The sequence below is a fragment of the Myotis lucifugus genome, unplaced genomic scaffold (assembly GCF_000147115.1).
Source record: "Myotis lucifugus unplaced genomic scaffold, Myoluc2.0 scaffold_1, whole genome shotgun sequence".
NCBI classification, from domain to species: Eukaryota; Metazoa; Chordata; class Mammalia; order Chiroptera; family Vespertilionidae; genus Myotis; species Myotis lucifugus.
In genome coordinates, this window is record NW_005871049.1 from 775574 (window position 1) to 795856 (window position 20283).

The window sequence follows — 20283 nt, forward strand, 5'->3', positions numbered from 1 at the left end:
GGGTTCAAATCCTGTTCTCTTCACAGTATTTCCTCTGCTTTTTAGGGCCTTCCTTCCTAAGCCATGGCTGGTGAGACATTCTTACCGCCTGCCACCAGGGGCCACCACTAACCAATTTGGATCACTTCATGAGCACAATTGGCTCTAAATATAATCAATTATATAACTACGGCCTGTCTAAGTTTAGGTCTACTGGAATTACTACATGAAACAGAGGCATTATAAAGGATTACTGGGGAAATAGCAATACATTTAAAGGAAGTCTTCACTTTCTCCTCTTTTTTTCTGGCTTAAAGAGGAATAAAGGAAGATAAAACAGCAGAACTCAACTCAATAGGCAGCACAACCAGAAGCTTTTACCCTGTGTGGCTGGCAGTTGGTCAAAAAATGACCTGCTCAACTTTCCTAGTAATGACGGGGTGGGGGTGGGGGAGAGCAAGGTAACAGTGCTTTAAAGACAAGGTGAATGTAGTCTGAGCTTTAAGACAAAATTGTTGACAATTGTTGGTGCTGCTTTGCTCTCTATCAGTGTTTAGTTTGGGTTGTACATAGTAACTTTCTGTGGTTTCAATCCCCAGCATTCCTTCCCAAAGGACAAAATTCAGACTGGAATTCTTACCCAGGTTTCAGAGCACAAAGTAGAGAAAGCCAACAAATCTCAAGCAATCAACAATACACTCACACCACCTGAACATGTTTTTCTGCAAATGTTTATTTGAAAAGATTTTTAAGAAATTTCAGGTGGTTGTGTCTGTGGCAGTTTCTTTAGGTGAAAAATGTGCTAACAGTCACTATGGAAACCAAGATGCAGGCAACAAGGAGCAAAATCAGACCTATTCGACAGTATTTTGAATGCTTCTCTTGTTCCTCTTCCTTTTTCAATAAGGTATCAAAACCGGGCGTGTACATGTCTCCCAACCAAAACCGTAGGTCATTAGGATTTTCCTAAAAGAAAATTACATGGAGAACAGGCTCAATCAGTGATCAATACAAGATTGTACACAAAACGCCGCCAGAGGTACCAAAGGCCCATGTTCACACTGTCTTGGGTGAGGCTGAAGTGTCATGATTCAAATAAGAGAGGCTAGGCTTCCCTGAACAGCACCCACACGGAAGTGCAGCCTCCGGGCTGACCAGGAATCCCTGTGGCTCCAAGCTGTAGGTCTGCATGCGAATTCATTAGGAGGCCTGCATGATTTACTGACTAAATTGCTCAAGTGTTTCTGCCGTCTTTTATGCCAATTTAGTGCCTCTTACATCTCATGAATAGTGTGTGCCAATCAGGTTAGTGAGTTGAAATAAAATTCCTCCCTTGCTTTAGATGAGCCTTCAAGGTTTGATTTAGTTGGCAAGGTAGAGATAAACATATGTGATGAGTTTTTCAGTAAATCCAGGAGCTGACTTACATGGGAGGAGGAGTAAGACTAAGAATCAAGGGTCCCTTCCATGCCTTTTAGGTTGCTGGTCCCCCTTGTAGAGGGTGACAGCATGTTTGACGTGCAGAACTTTGGCACTGTTTCACCTCCTGAAGAAAGAATCCCACATATCCTTCCCCACATCAACTCCTACACTCCATGTCTGTTTCTTTCACGGGCCTCATCTTCCTTTCAGCTGGACAGAATTGTCTTCAACTCAACCTCATTCCTATGTCCAACAAATCACCTGCGAACTCTACTGGTCATACATTAAAAAATTTTTTTTCTATTCTGTCCAGCTATGTTCAGTGCTAAAGAGTCAGTGTCTCTGCCTGGATTCCAGTAAGCATGCAACAAATTTATGGTGAATGCTGAAACTCTAGTTTTCAAAAACCCACTTCATTATTTCTCACCTGAATTACTGCAATAGCTTGCAGTTGGACTGCCCACCCTCTCTCTCACTCTCTAGTCTCAGTGGACTTAAAATCAGCCAATTTCCATGGCAGCTTCGGGGTCAGTGAACTAGTTTCAGACTCACCAATGCCCAGTAAGAGGCAATGTGCATGCCTGCAGGGGACTGGATGGATTCTGGCCATGGCAATACAACTCTTCCATCACATTGCTACTAGTTTCAATGTTATAGTTTTAGGAACGCTAAAGTATTAAAATAAAATTTGGATGACTGGTGCAAAAGGATAGATGATTTAAATTGTCTACTCTACTCTCGCCCTTGTGTGTGTCCTCATCAGCGGCCTGCACTTTGTCTGCAAGGTTAATTGCCTCCATTCTTCAGTGAGGACTTCCAGAATTCTGCTTAGAGCTTCCTTTCATAGCTAAATATGGGGCTCCTTTTCTCCTTTCTTATTTATAAACTAGAGTCCTGGTGCATGGATTCATGCACCGGTGGGGTCCCTAGGCCTGGCCTGCACTATCTCGTAACCTGGGATCCCTTGAGGGATGTCAGACTGCCAGTTTCAGCCTGATCCCTGCAGGCCAGGCTGAGGGACTCCACCGGTGCACGAATCTGTGTACTGGGCCTCTAGTATACATATAAGATCATTAGTTAATCTCTTCCCGCCCTCCCTCCTTTCCCCTCCCCTTTGAGATTCATCAGTCTGTTCCATGTTTCTGTGCTTGTGCATTGAGCATCTGTCCCTGGTGGTCAGTGCATGTCATAGCTACCAGTCAAATGGTCGAATGGTCGAACGATCACTTAGGAATATATATATATGCTGTACCCGGCCACGCATTGCTGTGGCTCAGTCTAGTTAAATGGAAAAGAAAGAAAAAAGAAAGCGCACATTTCTAATATGTTTAATTTCACATTGCACTGAAAAATAAAAAAAACAGTTAAAAAAACGAAATGAAAAACAATGAAAAAAATAAAAAAATAAACTATACTCATGAAATGAATGCTATGGTAAACGACACAGCTCAATTCCAGCGCAATGTCACACGAAATAATTAAATCAAAATGAAAATAAATCAAAATATATGAAAATTCAATTTAACAATGCAATCGGAAACATTGAAATGGAATTGTAAAATTGGAAATTTGGAAATCATAAATGGATCGTAAGTCAGAAACATTGAAATGGAATTGTAAAATATTTAGTATAGCTTGTGTTGCTTTTACGTCCAACAGATGGCAGTGTTTTTCAAAAAAAGCATGTTTTTACCTGTGTTTTTTCAAATAAAGCATGTTTTTACCTGTCACAGGTGTGACATCTATATAATAGGTATATAAAAACATGCACGTATTCGAATGCAATGTTGTCTCAAAATTTCAAAGCAATCGGTGAAGAACTTTTGGAGATTTAAGATTTTGAACAAACGAACATTTATATATACACACACACATACATACATACTAGAGGCCCAGTGCATGGATTCCTGCATGAGGGGGGGTGGTCCCTCAGCCTGGCCTGCACCCTCTCACAATTCGGGACCTCTCGGGGGATGTAGCAGTGCACCAAGCAGCAGGCCGCCAGGGAGGAGCCCAAGCTAGTACTGTGCTGCTCATGCTCATCCCAGCCTGCTGTGCCTGCCACCGCTGCTGCCGCTCGGTAGTGCTGCCGCAGACTTGGGAGAGGCTCCCGCTGCCACAGCTGCACTCACCAGTCATGAGCCTGGCTTCTGGCTGAGTGGCATACCCCCTGTGGAGCACACTGACCACCAGGGGGAAGCTCCTGCATTGAGCATCTGCCCCCTGGTGGTCAGTGCACATCATAGAGACTGTTCAACTGGTCATTCCAGTCTTTCAGGTTGTTCAGTTGTAACAGTCACTTAGGCTGTTTTGCATTCTTGCATTTTGCAGAAACTCCTGAAGAAAGGAAGATGAGGTCTGTGAAAGAAACAGACACGGAGTGTAGGAGTTGATGTGGGGAAGGATATGTGGGATTCTTCAGGAGGTCAAAATTCTTCTTGCATTCTTGCATTTTGCATCTATCCTTTTGCACCAGGCCTAGGGACCGCACCGGTGCACAAATCCATGCACTGGGACTCTAGTTTATAAATAAGAAAGGAGAAAAGGAGCCCCATATATATATTCTTAGCAATTTAGAAAAAAGAGAGTGGCCCAAGAAACTTTAAACTTTTATGACCCATGGTGGTGAAAAGTTTTCAGAAATAAGTTAGGGGCTCTGTCTGCTAAACAAGAGGTATGAATAGGGAAAGGTGAGGTATTCATAAATAGGAAGAAATTATAATCAAAACAAAAGTCATGACTTCCAGAAACATCCCTCAAGAATGCAAATGAGCCTGTGACCTGAGGGGCCACTGCTTTGCAGTGAGCAATTTCATGTAGAGGATGGGGGGAGGGGGTAGACCCTGGTTATAGAAAAGCAATATAGCCATCATCCTCATGTTTGAGCTTCTTAAACATAACTCATGGAATTGTCCAACAAAAAAATTACTCCTCATTGCCAATAATGTTCAATTTCCTTATTCTTACATTCAAACAATTTCTTTTAGTCTGTTTTAGCCTCATTTTCCCATTATTCTATTACTTCGGCTGTAGCGCCAGCAAAACTAGACTGCTTAGTCTGACAAATTCTCTAACTTTCTTGTACTTGTGCATTTCCTCTTGCTACGCCTGACAGAAGAGCCCACCCCCACACCACACTTATACAAACCATCTATATCTTTTGAATTCTCCACATCTTTCAAATCCAGCATAAATTAACTTTTCACGAGGCTTTTAATAATCCAATGTGGTTTTGTTCTCTTCTGAATTTGCACAGCACTTTCTACAACCACGATGGGCACAGTCCTCTCTCTCAATCTTGTCGCTCTATCTGGTTCTACAGTCAAGACATGTTTGCGAAATAAATCAATACATTTTTTCTACTTGTAGGAAGTGACTTCTTAGAGGCTGATCTTCAGGCTCCTGATAAAAAACACATGATTATTGTTGCTACGGGGGAGCATCTGTTATGGAAACTTCTCTGGAAAAGAGACTACATTAAGGAGGAGATACATTACATCTACGAGGAGATGAAGAAACTTCAAAGACTCCGGACTATGAGATATTTCAAGGAGTGCACATTTGAGGTTTTTAAAGTGTAAGATTTTAAGAGGACATAAGGCTGTTCCCTGCAAAAGTCTTTAGATACTTAATGTATGAACAGATATGCATAAAGGGTACTTGGAAACCGTCAGGCCTTCCTGGCTCCAGGGCAGCAGAGACAAGCAGAGGCTGGGAAGGAATCCAGTCCAACTCAGAAAAGAGAGGGCCACTCTCCTTCTTTTCAGGTATTTCTAGATCCTCTATGTGATGGGTGACACTGGGCGTGGGATACGAGTGGGGTGGGGGGACTTAAGTTGGGTGAATGAGTTCATTGCATATTTTTCCTGTGTTGAAATGCTTTTGTTTTGTTTTGTTTTGTTTTGTTACTGAGACACAGGAAAGAGTCCAAAATGTAAGTCTGCAATCTTAAATCACCGAGTGGGCTTGAAATGAAATGATCTTTGATGAGAACTGCTTTGCACAGTGCCGGAGACAGAACATTGAATCAATATTTTTTGAATACATGTTGAACAAGAGATTCATACGTATTCATGAACACAAGTGGTCACACAACCATGGGAAAACATACATAATTTGGCAAGCTAATTTTCAAAAAACTTTTACCTTCCAGGTAAACCTTGTTTCTGTGCCACATCAAACTTGTTGTAAAACTCAAAACAAATAAGTAAACACAAAGAGAGGAGAGAACAAGGGAAGCCAGAGGCTAAAATGGCCTGAAACCTGGAGGCTTTGTGCCCAGTGAAGAATGCCTGTCACCTCAAAACCAATGTTGTTTAGGATATTTAACTGATCTCCCCCTTCAACTGAAGAACTGGCTCTTTGCCTTGAGTACCTTCAGATGTCCAGAAAGGTTTGTGTGCAGGGAACGCTTGTCATATTCTTCGATGGTCCATGAAGGATTCTTTTTCCTTTCTTCCATAGCTTCCTCCAAGCTTACGTCACCATATAGTGGGTTATTCTTCAGAACTGATGAGAGAGATGGTGGGGGCCTATCTACGAAGACAGCACCCTTCACACTGGATCCCCTCATTCGTTGAGCAGCAATATTCTTCTTTTCTCTCTGTTAGGAGGCAGAGACAAGGCTTCTCTTACCAGCGGGCCACTGATGACAGAAAATGTAATAGGAAAGAACCGTACCCCAAAATGTGTTGATTCTGCCTGGAAACCCAACAGATTAGGATAATGAGGAAAGGAGTCTGGGATCTAGTTTGACCTAGAATTCTATTTCATTGAGTTCTTTCTTTCCTTTTTAAAAAATGTTTTTATTGATTTCAGAGAGGAAGGGAAAGGGAGAGAGTTAGAAACACCAATGATGAGAGAGAATCATTGATTGGCTGCCTGCACACCCTACCCACATTGGGGATCGAGCCCACAAACCAGACATGTTCCCTGACAGGGAATCGAACCGTGACCTTCTGGTTCATAGGTTGACAGTCAACCACTGAGCCATGCCGGCTGGGCCATTGAGTTCTTTCTTTGCCTATAATCTTTTTGGCTTCAGTAATCATTCATTAAAATGCTATTTTATAACTATGGAGAAAGAACACCGTTCTTTAATTCAAATTGTAGAATTCTGAACAAAGCCATTTTCCCCAGCTCGCTTGCATTGAGATTTAATGACATTTCATTTCTATTTGTGCATTCCATGACTGATAAGAATAATATTTAATATTGCTCTATTAACCCAGCAAAGTCAAGATTAAAAGGCATTTATAGACATGCCTTGGCTTTCATGAAAATTCTCTTGGGACTCTTATTTCAGATATCTTGGAGAAATGGACTAAGTTAGCATAGCACTCCTATCTGTGTCTACAGACACGCTGGCTATTAGATGGCTCTAATATTGACCTTCAGATTTTAAAAAACATTTTAATTGAAGCATAATATACATAAAGACAAGCACATATATCATAAATACATTTTCACAAACCAAATAAACCTTAAGATTCTACCAAGGAACAGAACATTACCAGCATGCCTCATGCACTCTCCCAGTCACTATCCTTCACTCTGCCCAAGGATAACCAGTATTCCAAATTTAACAGTGTCAGGCAGTTGGACTCTCTCTCTCTCTTTTTTTTTTGCATTTTATATAAATGGAATCATATAATGTGTGCTTTTCTTTCGCCTAAGTTGACCTCAGTTTTTTTCCCCTCCTTTTTTTTCCTTATGACTACAAAATTATCATGAAGGCAGAAAATGTTTAAGTTAAAATTTGTTCATTGGCCAAATATAATTGAGAAGAAACAAAAAACTTATAGCATAATGCTTCATTTATCATGGGGCATCAGGGAGAGGAATTCCACATAAGTTAATTTTCAGAAAACTTAGGCTTACCCCTTAAAAACTGGCAGCAAATTTCATTAATTTATAGCAATTTTTAAAATGTGTTTCACAAAACAGAGAAGATTCAATAGTAGCAATAAATATTCCTCTGTGTCATATTTATGATCATCAGTAGGTTAATTCCCTCAGCATCTACTGGGGTATGTAGGTCATGTTAAATATGTATTTATATACGCTAAGTTGTCAACTAATATTACATAGTTTCCTTTTGTAATGGCTAGTAGTCTCAAAAAATCATCTGTATAAAACCTTTCACATTCTCTTTGGTCTTAGGTTTTTCTAATTTTCTTAATCCATACTTTTTTTTACATAATTAGAGATAAACTTAGAGATCTTCTCTGACTTTACTAGGTTGTTAGCGTGCTCAAAATCAATTTATATTCTGTAATACTGAAGTTTGCAGTGAAATAATAAATCATCTTGACTTAGTATTTCTCTTTAAGATGGATGACCTCATGAAAATGTTTCTGAATTGAGGAAAAACAATTTGATATGAAATTTAGATCATTTCAGATTAGCATAATTCTGACTCAAGCTTTTTTCTTCAAGGCTAGACATCTTTGATCATCTTTGAGGAGGAATAATTCTTCTGACATTGATAAATTGGCTATGTCAGTTTTCTTGCCTGCTAGATTATTCCTTGAGTTTCTTAAACAAGGAAGTTCCATAAATGAGGGAACAGTTTCAAGGTAAAGAAAAAATAATACACTCTATTACAATGTATAAGGACCTTGAAAAACTAATATATAAAACATAGCAAAATAATCAGAGCTATAGTCACATTTTTGAAAGTCTGAGATTTCTCCTCAAACATGGTGCCATTTATTTTTGTGTTGCATGGTAATCTCATGCCTGAAAGACATATACTTAAAAGTTAAGAGTATAGCTTTATTAACAATTTGATGGCTGCATAAAAGTACCAATTATAGTTGGAGTTCATTTATACTTTGATAATATTTTTGAAATAGCTTAAGAAAGAAAAAAAAGCATGTATTTGATTACAACTCTTCATCTACATTTTAGATAGATTTTATTTAGCAAAGGAAAACTCAATAGTAATTCCATTATTTTAGTTATATGGACTCTAAGATAACTTACATTTTAAAATATTTATGTAAAAAAGTAATATTTTAAAACTTACCTAACCTTTTTTGGCATTAACCATTACTTAGTCCATTTATTCTTTATGCAATTTATTATTTATACCATTTATGTATAAGTAACTTATCATTCAATAAAAAGAGTAAAATAGAAGACATATTTAGACAAATAAAAACTGAGAATATATCATTAATAGGTCAATAAAGAAGGAATCTCTAAAAAATGTACTCCAGGCAGAATAAAATTAGTACTAGAAGGAAAAAATAAGATGCAAAAAGGAATGCTGAGCAAGAAAACAAAAAGGTAAAAAAAGAAAATTGATAAATATATGTATAAATCTAAGAAAGCATTGATTTCATGGTAAATAGAAATAGTAATCATTAACATATGATTTTTAAAATAAGAGACAGCTAAAACATTGAACAGTAACAAGAGTATCAGGCATTTTTTTTTATAAGGACACTAAGGAATCACTTCAGTGGTCACACAGAGATATTACTAAAACATGTATTGCTTAATTCAGTAAAGCAGTAAAAAAATATAAGAGGCAGAAACCGGTTTGGCTCAGTGGATAGAGTGTCGGCCTGCGGACTGGAGGGTCCCGGGTTCAATTCCGGTCAAGGGCATGTACCTGGGTTGCGGGCACATCCCCGGTGGGAGATTGCAGGAGGCAGCTGATCAATGTTTCTCTCTCATCGATGTTTCTGACTCTCTATCTCTCTTCCTTCCTCTCTGTAAAAAATCAATAAAATATATTTTAAAAAAATATAAGAGAAAGTAAAAAATAAGACAAGAGAAATAAAACAAAAAAATGGGGGGAGGCCTCAGGAAAATAGAAAAAAAAGAGAAATAATCACATTAAATGTAAATAGACTAAACCCTCTAGTTAGATGACAGATTGTCAGATTATCTTAAACATTAAATTCAGTTATGTAATATTTACAGGAGAAATACCTAAAATATAAGGACTCAGAAAGAATAAGAGTGAATGAAGGTAGAAAGTATATAGCAGGCAAATGTAAACAAATGAGAGCTGGGTATTATGGTGACTGGTTAAATGCACACCAATTTTGTTTTCCCTTCTTGAATTTAAACTGGGGCAAACTTTTTTTTAATATGTTTTAACTGATTTTTAGAGAGAGAGGAAGGGAGACAGATATATGTAGAGAAAGATCAATGAGAGAGAAGCAAATCAGCTGCCTCCCACACGCCCCCCACGGGGGACTGAGCCCATAGTCCGGGCAGGTGCCCTCACTGGGAATCAAACTGGTGACCTTGGTCCTGGGTTGACGCTCAACCACTGAGACACACCAGCTGGGCTGGAGGCAGCTTTTTTTCTAGTTGATCATTTATGGACAAAATAACAGAGGCTACACGTCCAAGCCTGGCTCTTGAAATCTACCAAAAGATTTTTGGCTCACTTTCCTTCTTTTCCGTCACTGTAAGCTAGGGTCTGAGATGGCAGAGCTACAAACACAAAGAACTTGAAGCCTTGGGTTACTGCTTGGAAAAGAGCTGTCCCCCAAACACACCTGCTCTTCCTCAGATTTTTCATGAGCAATAATGTTTTTTCCTTTATAGTAACTGACAGTCTTTGGGGTATTTATCATCACAGTATAGCCCGCTGTGCCCCTCCTAACACACAAGTGGCATCTTGAAACTCCACAAATGTGTGGCATTGGCTTCACAGTCAAGTGGTAGAAAAGGATAAAGCAATATCAGAAGCTGGAATGATGCCTATTCACATCCTAAAATGAAAATCATTTGGTAAAAGTATCATCTGTGGCCACGGGAATCTAATCACCTGTAGCTCTAGGAGAAATACTTATATATTATCAGAGTGTTCATGTACATATAATGATACCACAAGAATCAGAGCATTGGTGTAATACAAGAAAGAGATGAGATGAGAGAAAGAACTGGACAATTTGCAAGTTTAGAAATTTTATGCCTTCTATTGTTTAAAATCTGAATGTTTATAGACCCCAAAAACTAATATACAGACTTTTTTTAAAAAGCATTGGGCCAAAGAAGTCCATTAAAACATCTCAGCTGAATGAAGTGACTCGGGGTAAAGATTATGTTAAGGGTGTGGTTTCATAACTAATCCCTGACAGCCTCCAGGTGGCTGTCCTCGAGTCAAAGGATAGAGAAAGGGAGGCAGAAAAGCAAGGCTCACACTAACAAATAGCTTACTAATTTTTGTAAGATATGTTTTACCAAAGAAACCATTACCCTACACCTAAAAGTTTTTGATTGTTTGAAATTAAAAAAAAAACAGACAAGGCAACAACAATAACCCTAGGCCTCCAAATATCCATGAATAGGAGTAAACTTTGAATCCTTATACAGGCTTGAAGGAGGGCCCACTTCTGATATGGAAAAAGAGAACAATGAACATGGGAATGTCTCCTAGACTATGGCACCAAGGACCTCAGAGAACAACATATCAGGAGGTCTCAAGAGCAGAAGCATCCCAAACAACCTTCCCCACCTTCAAGGAAGAAGGCCACACACACTGTTCCCAGTGGGATCCCAGAATTACTGTGGCGTCTTTCACTTTTCCCATTCAGCAAGGAAGATATATATATATGTTTACCAGGATGATAGCCTGTGGCAGAGCCTGGCTAGATACTCACCAAATTCACTTCTTTTTCATGGGCATACAACAGCCACGCAAGGAAAGGTGATTAAGAAATAAACCCAGTGAAGAACAGTGTCTAAAAGTCACGGGGAGAAGAGCCTCTTACCCTGGGCCTGTCGCTCCAGCTCTCCGGTTTAGTGAGGAATGTTCCTGGGTTCTGAAACAGATGCCAAGAAAAGATACAGCAAAGGGATTAGTCAGAAAATATTCTGAAGTCTAACTACTAATCAGAAAACAAGGCCCACCGCAATATCTGCAAAAACATATTTTATCATTTAAACTAAATAAAAAATCAGCCCTTTCCTTTCATTGCCCCGTTTCCTAAAGGGATTGGCAGAAATATGTAGAATACAATTCCAAGGGCCTTCATCAGATGCATGCCCCAAATAATTTTAACAACCAGAAACATTAGATTTTGGAGAAAGTTTCTCAGTACACTGAGATGAAATTTGTTGTGAAGCTTCTTTATTCCTCTAGTGAAAGAACTTAAGGAATATAAGTATAGTAGAATCAAGGGTTATTTGCTTGTACTCTCTGCAAATATGGGTGACCTGTGTATCTGCGCAGAAGGGAGTTGACTGGGGCCATTGGCAAGCCTTTGAACCTGTGTTCACTTTTCTTTATGCACCGTATTGCTTCAGCTCATTAAAAAAATGGCATAGGGACTCAACTCTGAAAGTAAAATGTGAATTTTTAAAAATCTTAAAAACAAATAATAATGAATATAAATGATACATACAAGGTGTCCCAAAAATGTATACATACTTTGAATAATTATAAAGGCAGTGCTTATTAAAATCCATTTTATTTTCAAAATGTAATTCAACTTCATATTTGGTATCTAGGGGATTTTTGTTTTAACTGCTGAGTTACCAGCAATTTTGAAGGCAATATTTGTAGGTTAAATCCTTTGACATTCCTTGAGGTAGTCTGAGTCCCAAACACCATGCACCTACCTGGGGTGGTGTAATACCAAATGATAAGCTGACACAAATCTGAAGTTTGTGTGGATTTCAGGTCTGTATAAAATCTACTGCTTGAGTTAGCCATGTAGCTTGACAGATGTATTAACTACATCCTCCAACACCACCATCTACAAACATACAGACACACATACATACACACCTCCATCCACAGTATAAATCAAACAATGCAAGTGATATTATCTGCTGTTTTCCAAATTATAATGAAAGGATAATTTCAACACATTTTGAATATTGACAAATGATGATAATAATAATAATGTACATTTCTTATACTTGTATAGAAAATCTTTTTTCTCAATTACTTTTGTCAGATTTTATTTGTTCTCAGTTTTAAGGAAATATGTAAAATGAATATTATCCTAATTCTGCAAGTGGAAATAAACTGAAGCATGGACTGAATAAGGGCCATAACAGATGTCTCTCACACTGTCTTGCTGAGGATATGACACAAGAAGCCAAATTTCTAACCTCTTTATTCAATGCGTAATGTCTCCCCAGTAGAGTAAGGGTTTTAAATTAAGAACTATTTGACAATTGCCACCTTGTGTATCCCAACACCTCAATTCACTTGGTATATACAGCACCTTCTTCCAGTTATCATTATAGTTACTGAAAAATTTTGTGTGTTCATTTCTTTTTAGATTTATTTTTTTATCCAATGAATATATCACTCTCAGATTTTAAGATTCAGCCAAGGAGGGAAGAATTACTTATTGACACACTACAATCTGAAATAGTAAATATAATTGTTGTTACTCATAATTTGTGCTACACCTACCCAACTACCTGAGTTTGTAATTGATTTACACCCATTTACATCCCCATGTATTATTTCAATAGTAAATTGGCCTTTTTTCAATCATTTAATATTTCTTTTTAGGGTAGAAGGATAACAAAATCAACTTTATCTGCAGTTTACAATTACCAATAATTTATTCAAGGACATAAGAAGCAGATTTTTTTTACCTCCTTGGTTTTTCTTTGAATAACTATTTCAACCCAATAGAGGTTGTGGAAAAATATACCCTTTAAAAATTTGTGTTTCATTCAGGTTTTGGAATAATATTCAACAGAGCTTGAAACTGTGAAGTTCCACATGAAGAAAATAGGTCAACTCCAGTACCAAACAAAAGATGTTAGATATATGTGTTCCAACCTGAAAGGAATTTATTGGATATGTTTTCTTAGACTTAACTTCATAGCATAGGAAAGCCAAGGTTTTCTTAACTGATTTTTGAATCATTTTATTCCATGATATAAACAATAAGGAAGAAAAAGGAGGGATTTCATTGCACTTAGCTTAAAACTAAACAAAACACAAAAGTAATAACCAAAAAGGTGCATATGATGGGCAGGAGGGTTTTGAGGATTCCAAATAGAAAAGATGCAAAAATTTTAAAAAGTCAGTTGTCATAATAAGCTGCCTTACCATGGAAATAAATTAAAACCCTTATAGGTGGAGGAAACACTTACATAATCATTTGAGTGTACTTGATTTTGAATGATCTCATGATAAAGGTCCCCAGGAGCCCACAAAACGCACCACAAAGGAGTCACTTTACACCAGGACTCATGAGTAGCAACTGTTTCTTAAAAGAAAACAAATTTCTGCTCAGGGAATTTGAACCACTCCAAAGGATTTAATGACTTGCAGGGGTTTGTGGGTCAGTCACATCTGTTCTGAAACGCAATGCTTCTTCCTGTTTCTAAATGGACTAACCCTTAACCCCATTAGCCCTCACATCTTAAAACAAAGATGATTCCTGTTTCATGAGCTGTGCAGCAGTCAGGGCCTTTATGTTTATTCCAGCACATGGAACTCATCACAGTTTTATTCTCTCCTGGTCAGCAAAAGGAAGGAAGATGCAAAAGAAGAAAGCAAGAAATCAAGTCTGCATTGGGTTTGAAGACCTGGTTGGTACGTCCTTCCATGTGGAGGGACTACGAGTATCTAAGATAACAGCCGGCACCTTTACAAGGTGGAGAGTTCCTGCTATATCCTTTCCTTCCATCCTTAACTTTCCACTTTCCTGCCGTCTGAGTCTTTCCTGCATGAAATGAAAGGCAGTTGACCTGAATGAGGTGTATGAGCTTCCAATGTAAGCTTCTGATGCTTTGTGCTTAGAATACACCAAAAAATGGAGGTTGCTTTTCCCTCCAAAACCTTATTTGCAAATTGGTTTGAAAAATCCTCAGAGGAGTAAAGTGAAGGCTAGGCAAACTCTAAAATGAAGACATGCTGGGAAGCTAACGGTTGGAGGGGAATGAATGGGTGGGAGAATTCACATCTTTGATAAAGTGATTGGAGAGTCTCTTATGTTAAGGAAGAAAGACCTTTTCCCTGTGGCAAGAATGAGTACACGACCTTGCCCTCGGTTCCCCCCAGCCTTCCTTTTGCACAAATGCGGAGATGGCAGAGAGCGAGGAAGGAGCCCCCGTCCCCGGCCTCGGGCTCCCAGGTCGTACCTGTGAGTAGACGAGGTTTTGCCAGTGCTGGGCCGCAGGGTAGTTCGCACCCGGAAACCTCACCAGGCTGGCCTGAAGGAGGGCCGAGTTCCTCATCAACAACTTCACGTCGAGCTGCAGGAATTTGTCAGGATGGTTGTTATTTGGCAAAGCAGAGAGATCCATGTCTCCCTTCGTCTAAGGGAGGAAACAAAGGCAAGTGAGGCTGGTCCCGTCAGACTTGTCCATTATGAATGAGTCTGAGGATTCTCCTCCTGGCACCTGAAACCAGCTCTCTCAGCTGTACTCGGATGCCACGCTCAAAATGACACATCAACACACAGGAACAATGCAGCACCCTGCCTTGTTTTTCACCCCCCCCCCCACACACACACACTTAGGATGCTTGAATGGGGCTACACATTAAAATTAATAGGATGCCAAAATTAGATATGTGTAGCACTTAATGCCTCTCCATACAGAGTCAGAAATAACAGGTTAATAAAGAGGAGCTATTCTTCGGAGAAAGGCTGCCAGAATTTCAGTATTACGGTCCATAATTTGGAGCACATGAGATAGTCACCTAAAGAGACATAACTTAATTTCTCTCTCTGATCATTACTAAGCTAACCCGGCAGACTTGGCCCTGCCCACGCAGCCTCAAATGTGATAGGCAAGATCTTGTTTCTTCTCATCTTTTCACTCCCAGAGTCTCAGGCTCAGGTGAAACCTAATCGTGTTTAGCTTGTCAGCTTCGTTTTGAGTAAAGAAATGGCAAGCATTTGCTGCTTAGTTTGCTACAGTAAATTAGTGTCCCAACCTACTGTCTTAACCCATTCAGTACCTGAGGCCCCTTGGACTCTTCCTACCTGCATATACTCCTACAATGTGTTTGGTGTCCGCACCGTACATTTGGAACCAAGTGGGAACATGGCCGACGTGCTGTCCTAAGTGAACCCATCTGCTGGTCAGGGAGCCAAAGTGGGAGTGAAGCTACAGACAGTGTACTAAGTCAGGAAGCGATGATGACTTTAACGGAGATAAGCTCTCTTATTTGAAGCCATTCTGCCTTAGGCAACCCATACTTCCCAGTGGGAAAGTACTGATTTCCATCTAGACTGGGAAGAGAAAACCTTCCCACTTGCGAGAAGGCAAAAAGATAGACACATCAGCAGTTCTGAAAGACATAAATTGTTTGTTCTGTTTGCACCTCTGTAGACCCATCTGACTCAGCGGAAGGTTTCCCTTCCAGGGGGAATGGTTACATGTGGAATGTATCAGCAGCACATTTCAGGAGAGTGCCATAGAGCCATATAAGAATCAGCAGCCAGGATGTTCTCGAATTGAGCAAGACATTGGAGAGTACTGACTTTCTCTATAGCAATAAGCACGGGGGTGTTAAAAAAACCCCAAACCAAAACATCTGTCCTACTTATGACTGTAAAACTGGATTAAGCAATCAACACTTTCTATAAGAATTTTTTGGACCAAACTCTCTCTCTGTCTTACAATATTAGAAATACATCTGGGTGGTTTTATCAATACATTTACTGGATGAAAGTACTTTATAATGACAATAACCAGTTAAATCAGTTGTTTCAAGAATCAAGTGTATTATGTGCATGTGCTTGGTACTTTCTGGAATTTTCTGGTTGCTGCCAGAATCCATCTAATGAACAAATATTTCTCAGGCTGTTTGCTTTTCCTAAAAGATTCTTTGGGGAATAACAAACATCTTCAAGGAGAACCTAACTTCTTTTTGGCTCTCTATATTGGCAAGTGGAGACACAGAACTTAGATCCAAATATATTGATTAGGCCAGGCCTTTTTCTTAGCCAAATTCTGAGGTGGGTGAAACGAGCCTTCAGTTTTCCTTGGGCGCCCTTCCTTCAGGTTCCTCCGCCATGCTCCAGATGCCCAGAGGGTTGTATACTGTCTTTCCCTTTACAAGTCGTTCAGTCTCAGACTCTCCATCTTTCCCCACCATCCTTTCTATGCCCCCCGCCCCGCCCAAACCATCAGTTCTTGTTTCTCACTACTATCCCTGTAGGTTTCCCACGTGACTGACAATGAAGAAATCAGTCCTTCTCCCCCCTCCCTTGTACTGGCCATACCCCGACCCCACCCCCTGTGCCTCTACTTGTGTCAGTCCTCCCGTCTGGAAACATTTCTCCACAGCCCCCGTTACTGACCACCTCTACGCATCCTTTATGGGTCATCTCTAGTACCTAGCCTCTCTTTCACAAAACCTTTGCATATGTTCCTTAGTAGGAATGATTGTCCTTCCTTTGAAATTTTAGGGTGATTTGTTTATACTCTCATCTGGTGTTTGGTTACGTATTTCATACTTTTCCTTCATGAGTCTCTATACTAGGTGATACAATACAAAAGGGACCCATTGGATGCTTCCTTCCACACCTGAATCATTTCTGTAGACCTTCATGAAGCTTTTTGCTCAACAAATAATGATGGTTCTACTCTGGTTGGAAATGGATAATCTAAATTTGATCTAAAAAATGGCTTAGTGTTCTGTTTTCTAGTTGATCATGCTCAGTGAAAAAGGAACCCATTGCCAAAATTGTTTACAGACATTCTCTATATTCTGTTCTGGTATTTTTTAATGTACAAACTCATATTGAAGAAATATAAAGAACTAGGCCTGGCCAGCATGGCTCAGCGGTTGAGCATACACCTGTGAACCAGGAGGTCATGGTTTACTAGTAATTCCTGGTTAGGGCACCGGGTTGTGGGCTCAATCCTGTGTGGGGCGTGTAGGGGGCAGCCGATCAATGATTCTCTCTCATCATTGATGTTTCTATCTCTCTCTCCTTCTCCCTTCTTCTCTGAAATTAATAAAAATAGGAAAGAAGTAAAATAACTTCTCTGCCTTGTTTTAAAAAAAGGAACTACTAGTATATTGCAGGGACAATCTGGTGGAAATGTGGATATCTGGTACTTCTCAACCCTCTGGATGCAGGTAAGCATTTGCTTTCTTCACAGAAAATTTTTATAAAAGTATCATTTCCCCCTTGGGTTTGGATCCAGAATTATTGTTTTTTGAACTATGAGAATTGTGAAAATAGAATTAAATATGGTTCACTAGGCAAAACTTTTTTACATATTAACTTTTTTCTTCTTTCTTCTCATTTTCTGACCTTTCCTTTCTTCCTCTCTCCTCTTTCATTTTTACCTCTTTCTTTTTCTCTTTTCCCCTCCTCTCTAATTTGTAACAATAACTTATTGAAATACCTGAAAGTATTTTCAGCTGAAAAGCCTGTACAATTCAGATGAGCAGTTGGGATTCATCAAAATTATCTGAGAGAATTTCAAAATTAGTTGGATAGTTTTAAATACAAAGAAAGTGTGATGTGATTATAAGTCCTTGTGCACCTATTTTCAAAAGTGGTGAACAAGGGAGGCAATCAGGATAATTGAGTGCACAGAATTTGGAGTCCTAGTGGTTTTACTACATCCAACTAAACTGTGTTCTTGGGCAAGTTACCAAAACTCTCTGAGCCTCAGATTGCTCAGTTATAATGTGAAGATATGAATACCACCTTACAAGGTTGCTGTGAGGTTTAATAGGTAAAGTGGTTAACAGAATGTTCAGGATATAATAAGCACTTAAAAAGGTTTACTGTTATTTTAAGAGAGTGAGAATACTGTTATTTTAAGAGAGTGAGAATATGGATTTTCATCTCAGTTGTCTCTGTTATAAAGCAAACTGAAAAAATAAAAATCGTATTAGTCATCTATAGGTAAAAAGCAAACTACATTTCCAAGAATCCCCTTCTTTGTGTGATTCTGGGTTAGAATTGGCCAAAAGAGGAACTTGCATGGCATTTGGAAGGCAAAATGGAAGCAGCATCCATTAATCCAGAAGTCTTTTTGTAATCAGATGCAGGGATAGACAGAGGCACAGGTGCTTGGCAGTTCCCAAGTGGCCTTTTCTGGAGCTCCATGCCCATTTCTTTTTTCCAACTGTTGGACCTGCTGACTAACAGCAAACTCAGATCCACCACCAGATGTTCGGCTGTGGACCTACAAAGAAGGGAGGTATAGAGAGGCAGCAGCATCCTATAGACCAGGGGTCCTCAAACTACGGCCCGCGGGCCACATGCAAATACAAATATTGTATTTGTTCCCGTTTTGTTTTTTTACTTCAAAAAAAGATATGTGCAGTGTGCATAGGAATTTGTTCATAGTTTTTTTTTTAAACTATAGTCCGGCCCTCCAACGGTCTGAGGGACAGTGAACTGGCCCCCTGTTTAAAAAGTTTGAGGAACCCTGCTATAGACATCTTTACAGTGAATCTTTCATAGTCATACTTACCTGGATATGCCTGGCTGCTCAGATCAGTTGGTGACTCCTGATTCTCCAACTCTTCTCATGGATCTTCCCCAGCTCCTCCTGATGTTATGAATTCGGATCCGTTCTCCCATAACACTCCAACACTGGCTGACTGAACCATGACAATTACTGGTACAAAAAATAAATGTTTCCAAGGAAGAAAATTTTAAGAAATGAAAGCTGGAATTCGTTCTCTGCTCTGACTAGACTCAATGACATTAGTGACCCTCTTTCCACTGGTCATCCATGGCACAAAATGCCAACATGGTTATTTAAATCCTTACCTATTGTCATCTGGAGTGAAGTGCCGATAGAAAGCAAGTACCTGCTGCATAAACTCTTTTTAATAGAAACAAAGAGACTAACGACTGTGGGGTTGATTCATTGCTCCTAAAAAGACTAGAGAAGTTAAAGGGAGAAATGAGGTTTAAAAGTCACAGCTCAAAGACTAAGCTGGGACCTAGAAAGCTTACACTGGCTATCTTGAAATAAAACCTTTTCAGCTCTACGGCTCATGTTCCACATCTATCATGTCTTCTAAATCCATATCCAGATCAAGTCCCAGAAGATTCAAGGGGGACAGACAAAAAGTGTGACTTCTCAAGTGGTACCATACATATCAAAAGAACTGCAGGATTTCACTAATTCATATTTACTGAAACCCAAAGTATGTTTCAGGGGTGTTTCTTAAGAGGGTTATGTTAGGATGGAAGGCATACAATGTTGAATTAGCCTAAATGTTTTTGACATGGGTTCACTAGTAGAGATTCTAGAAAGTATTAGTTGATGTGGCTGGGAGTAATTCTAACAATTTATCTGAAAACTGAACCCAGTGGTTGTCTATACTGAATGAAGTTGAGATGCTAAAACATACTTGCTATAAGGTACTACAGAGGGAGGTATACAAATGTTTAGGGAGATTGTTTTTAATATGATAGATGTGTTCACTCACCTGTTCCATATGTCCCCTTAGTGTTCCATCTAAAAGGCACTCCCTTCACTAAGGCTTTGAAAAATTCATTGTTGAAGGCAGCATTGGAATCCCTAAAGAACTCTCAAGTGGCTAGTCTGCAAATGTCAGGAATGACATTGGGAAATGCTGCCATTGAACTGGGCTTCCTGAATTTAATGAGAATATGGAATACCATAAGGGCAGGAACCAAATGGCTGAATTTCACTGCCAAAGACCAGGAAAGCACAGTTACCATAAAGGGCAGTAGAGTTAAAGGGGTAGAGGGAATGGTTTGACCGGCAAAGATTTTTGGTATTGCCTAATTAATCATGGAGTCCTCGGACTGAAATAGATACACATTCTACTAAAGTCTTGTATTTGTATAAGCACTAAATTTCTAGTCTTAGTGAATAGAAGTCTGATTTGACTCACCATAGCAGGGAATTGCATTTCTAGATCAAATTCCACATGAGAGCAGGTTCACAGATCCAGAATTCCTTGAATGAAGGGGAGGC

The 20283-nt window shown here is 39.3% G+C and overlaps 1 protein-coding gene across 1 annotated transcript; it reads right to left on the reverse strand.

Annotated features, from left to right (window-relative positions):
• Positions 1–765: 765 nt before the first annotated feature.
• Positions 766–14652, reverse strand: KIAA1024L (KIAA1024 like). The gene is made up of 3 exons (XM_006081587.3): positions 14488–14652; positions 5777–6004; positions 766–945 (listed from the first exon to the last, which is right to left on the reverse strand). Exons 1-3 carry the CDS (start codon positions 14650–14652, stop codon positions 766–768), a joined length of 573 nt encoding a protein of 190 aa, XP_006081649.1.
• Positions 14653–20283: the final 5631 nt, after the last annotated feature.

What these genes read in the sequence shown, in the direction of transcription:
- KIAA1024L (XM_006081587.3), bottom strand. Translation starts at nt 14,652, where the DNA reads ATGGATCTCTCTGCTTTGCCAAATAACAACCATCCTGACAAATTCCTG. An exon ending in AAAACCTCGTCTACTCACAG is followed by an intron (nt 6,005 to 14,487) that starts GTACGACCTGGG and finishes GCCTCCTAACAG; the next exon opens with AGAGAAAAGAAGAATATTGC. An exon ending in ACCTTTCTGGACATCTGAAG is followed by an intron (nt 946 to 5,776) that starts GTACTCAAGGCA and finishes ATTTTCTTTTAG; the next exon opens with GAAAATCCTAATGACCTACG.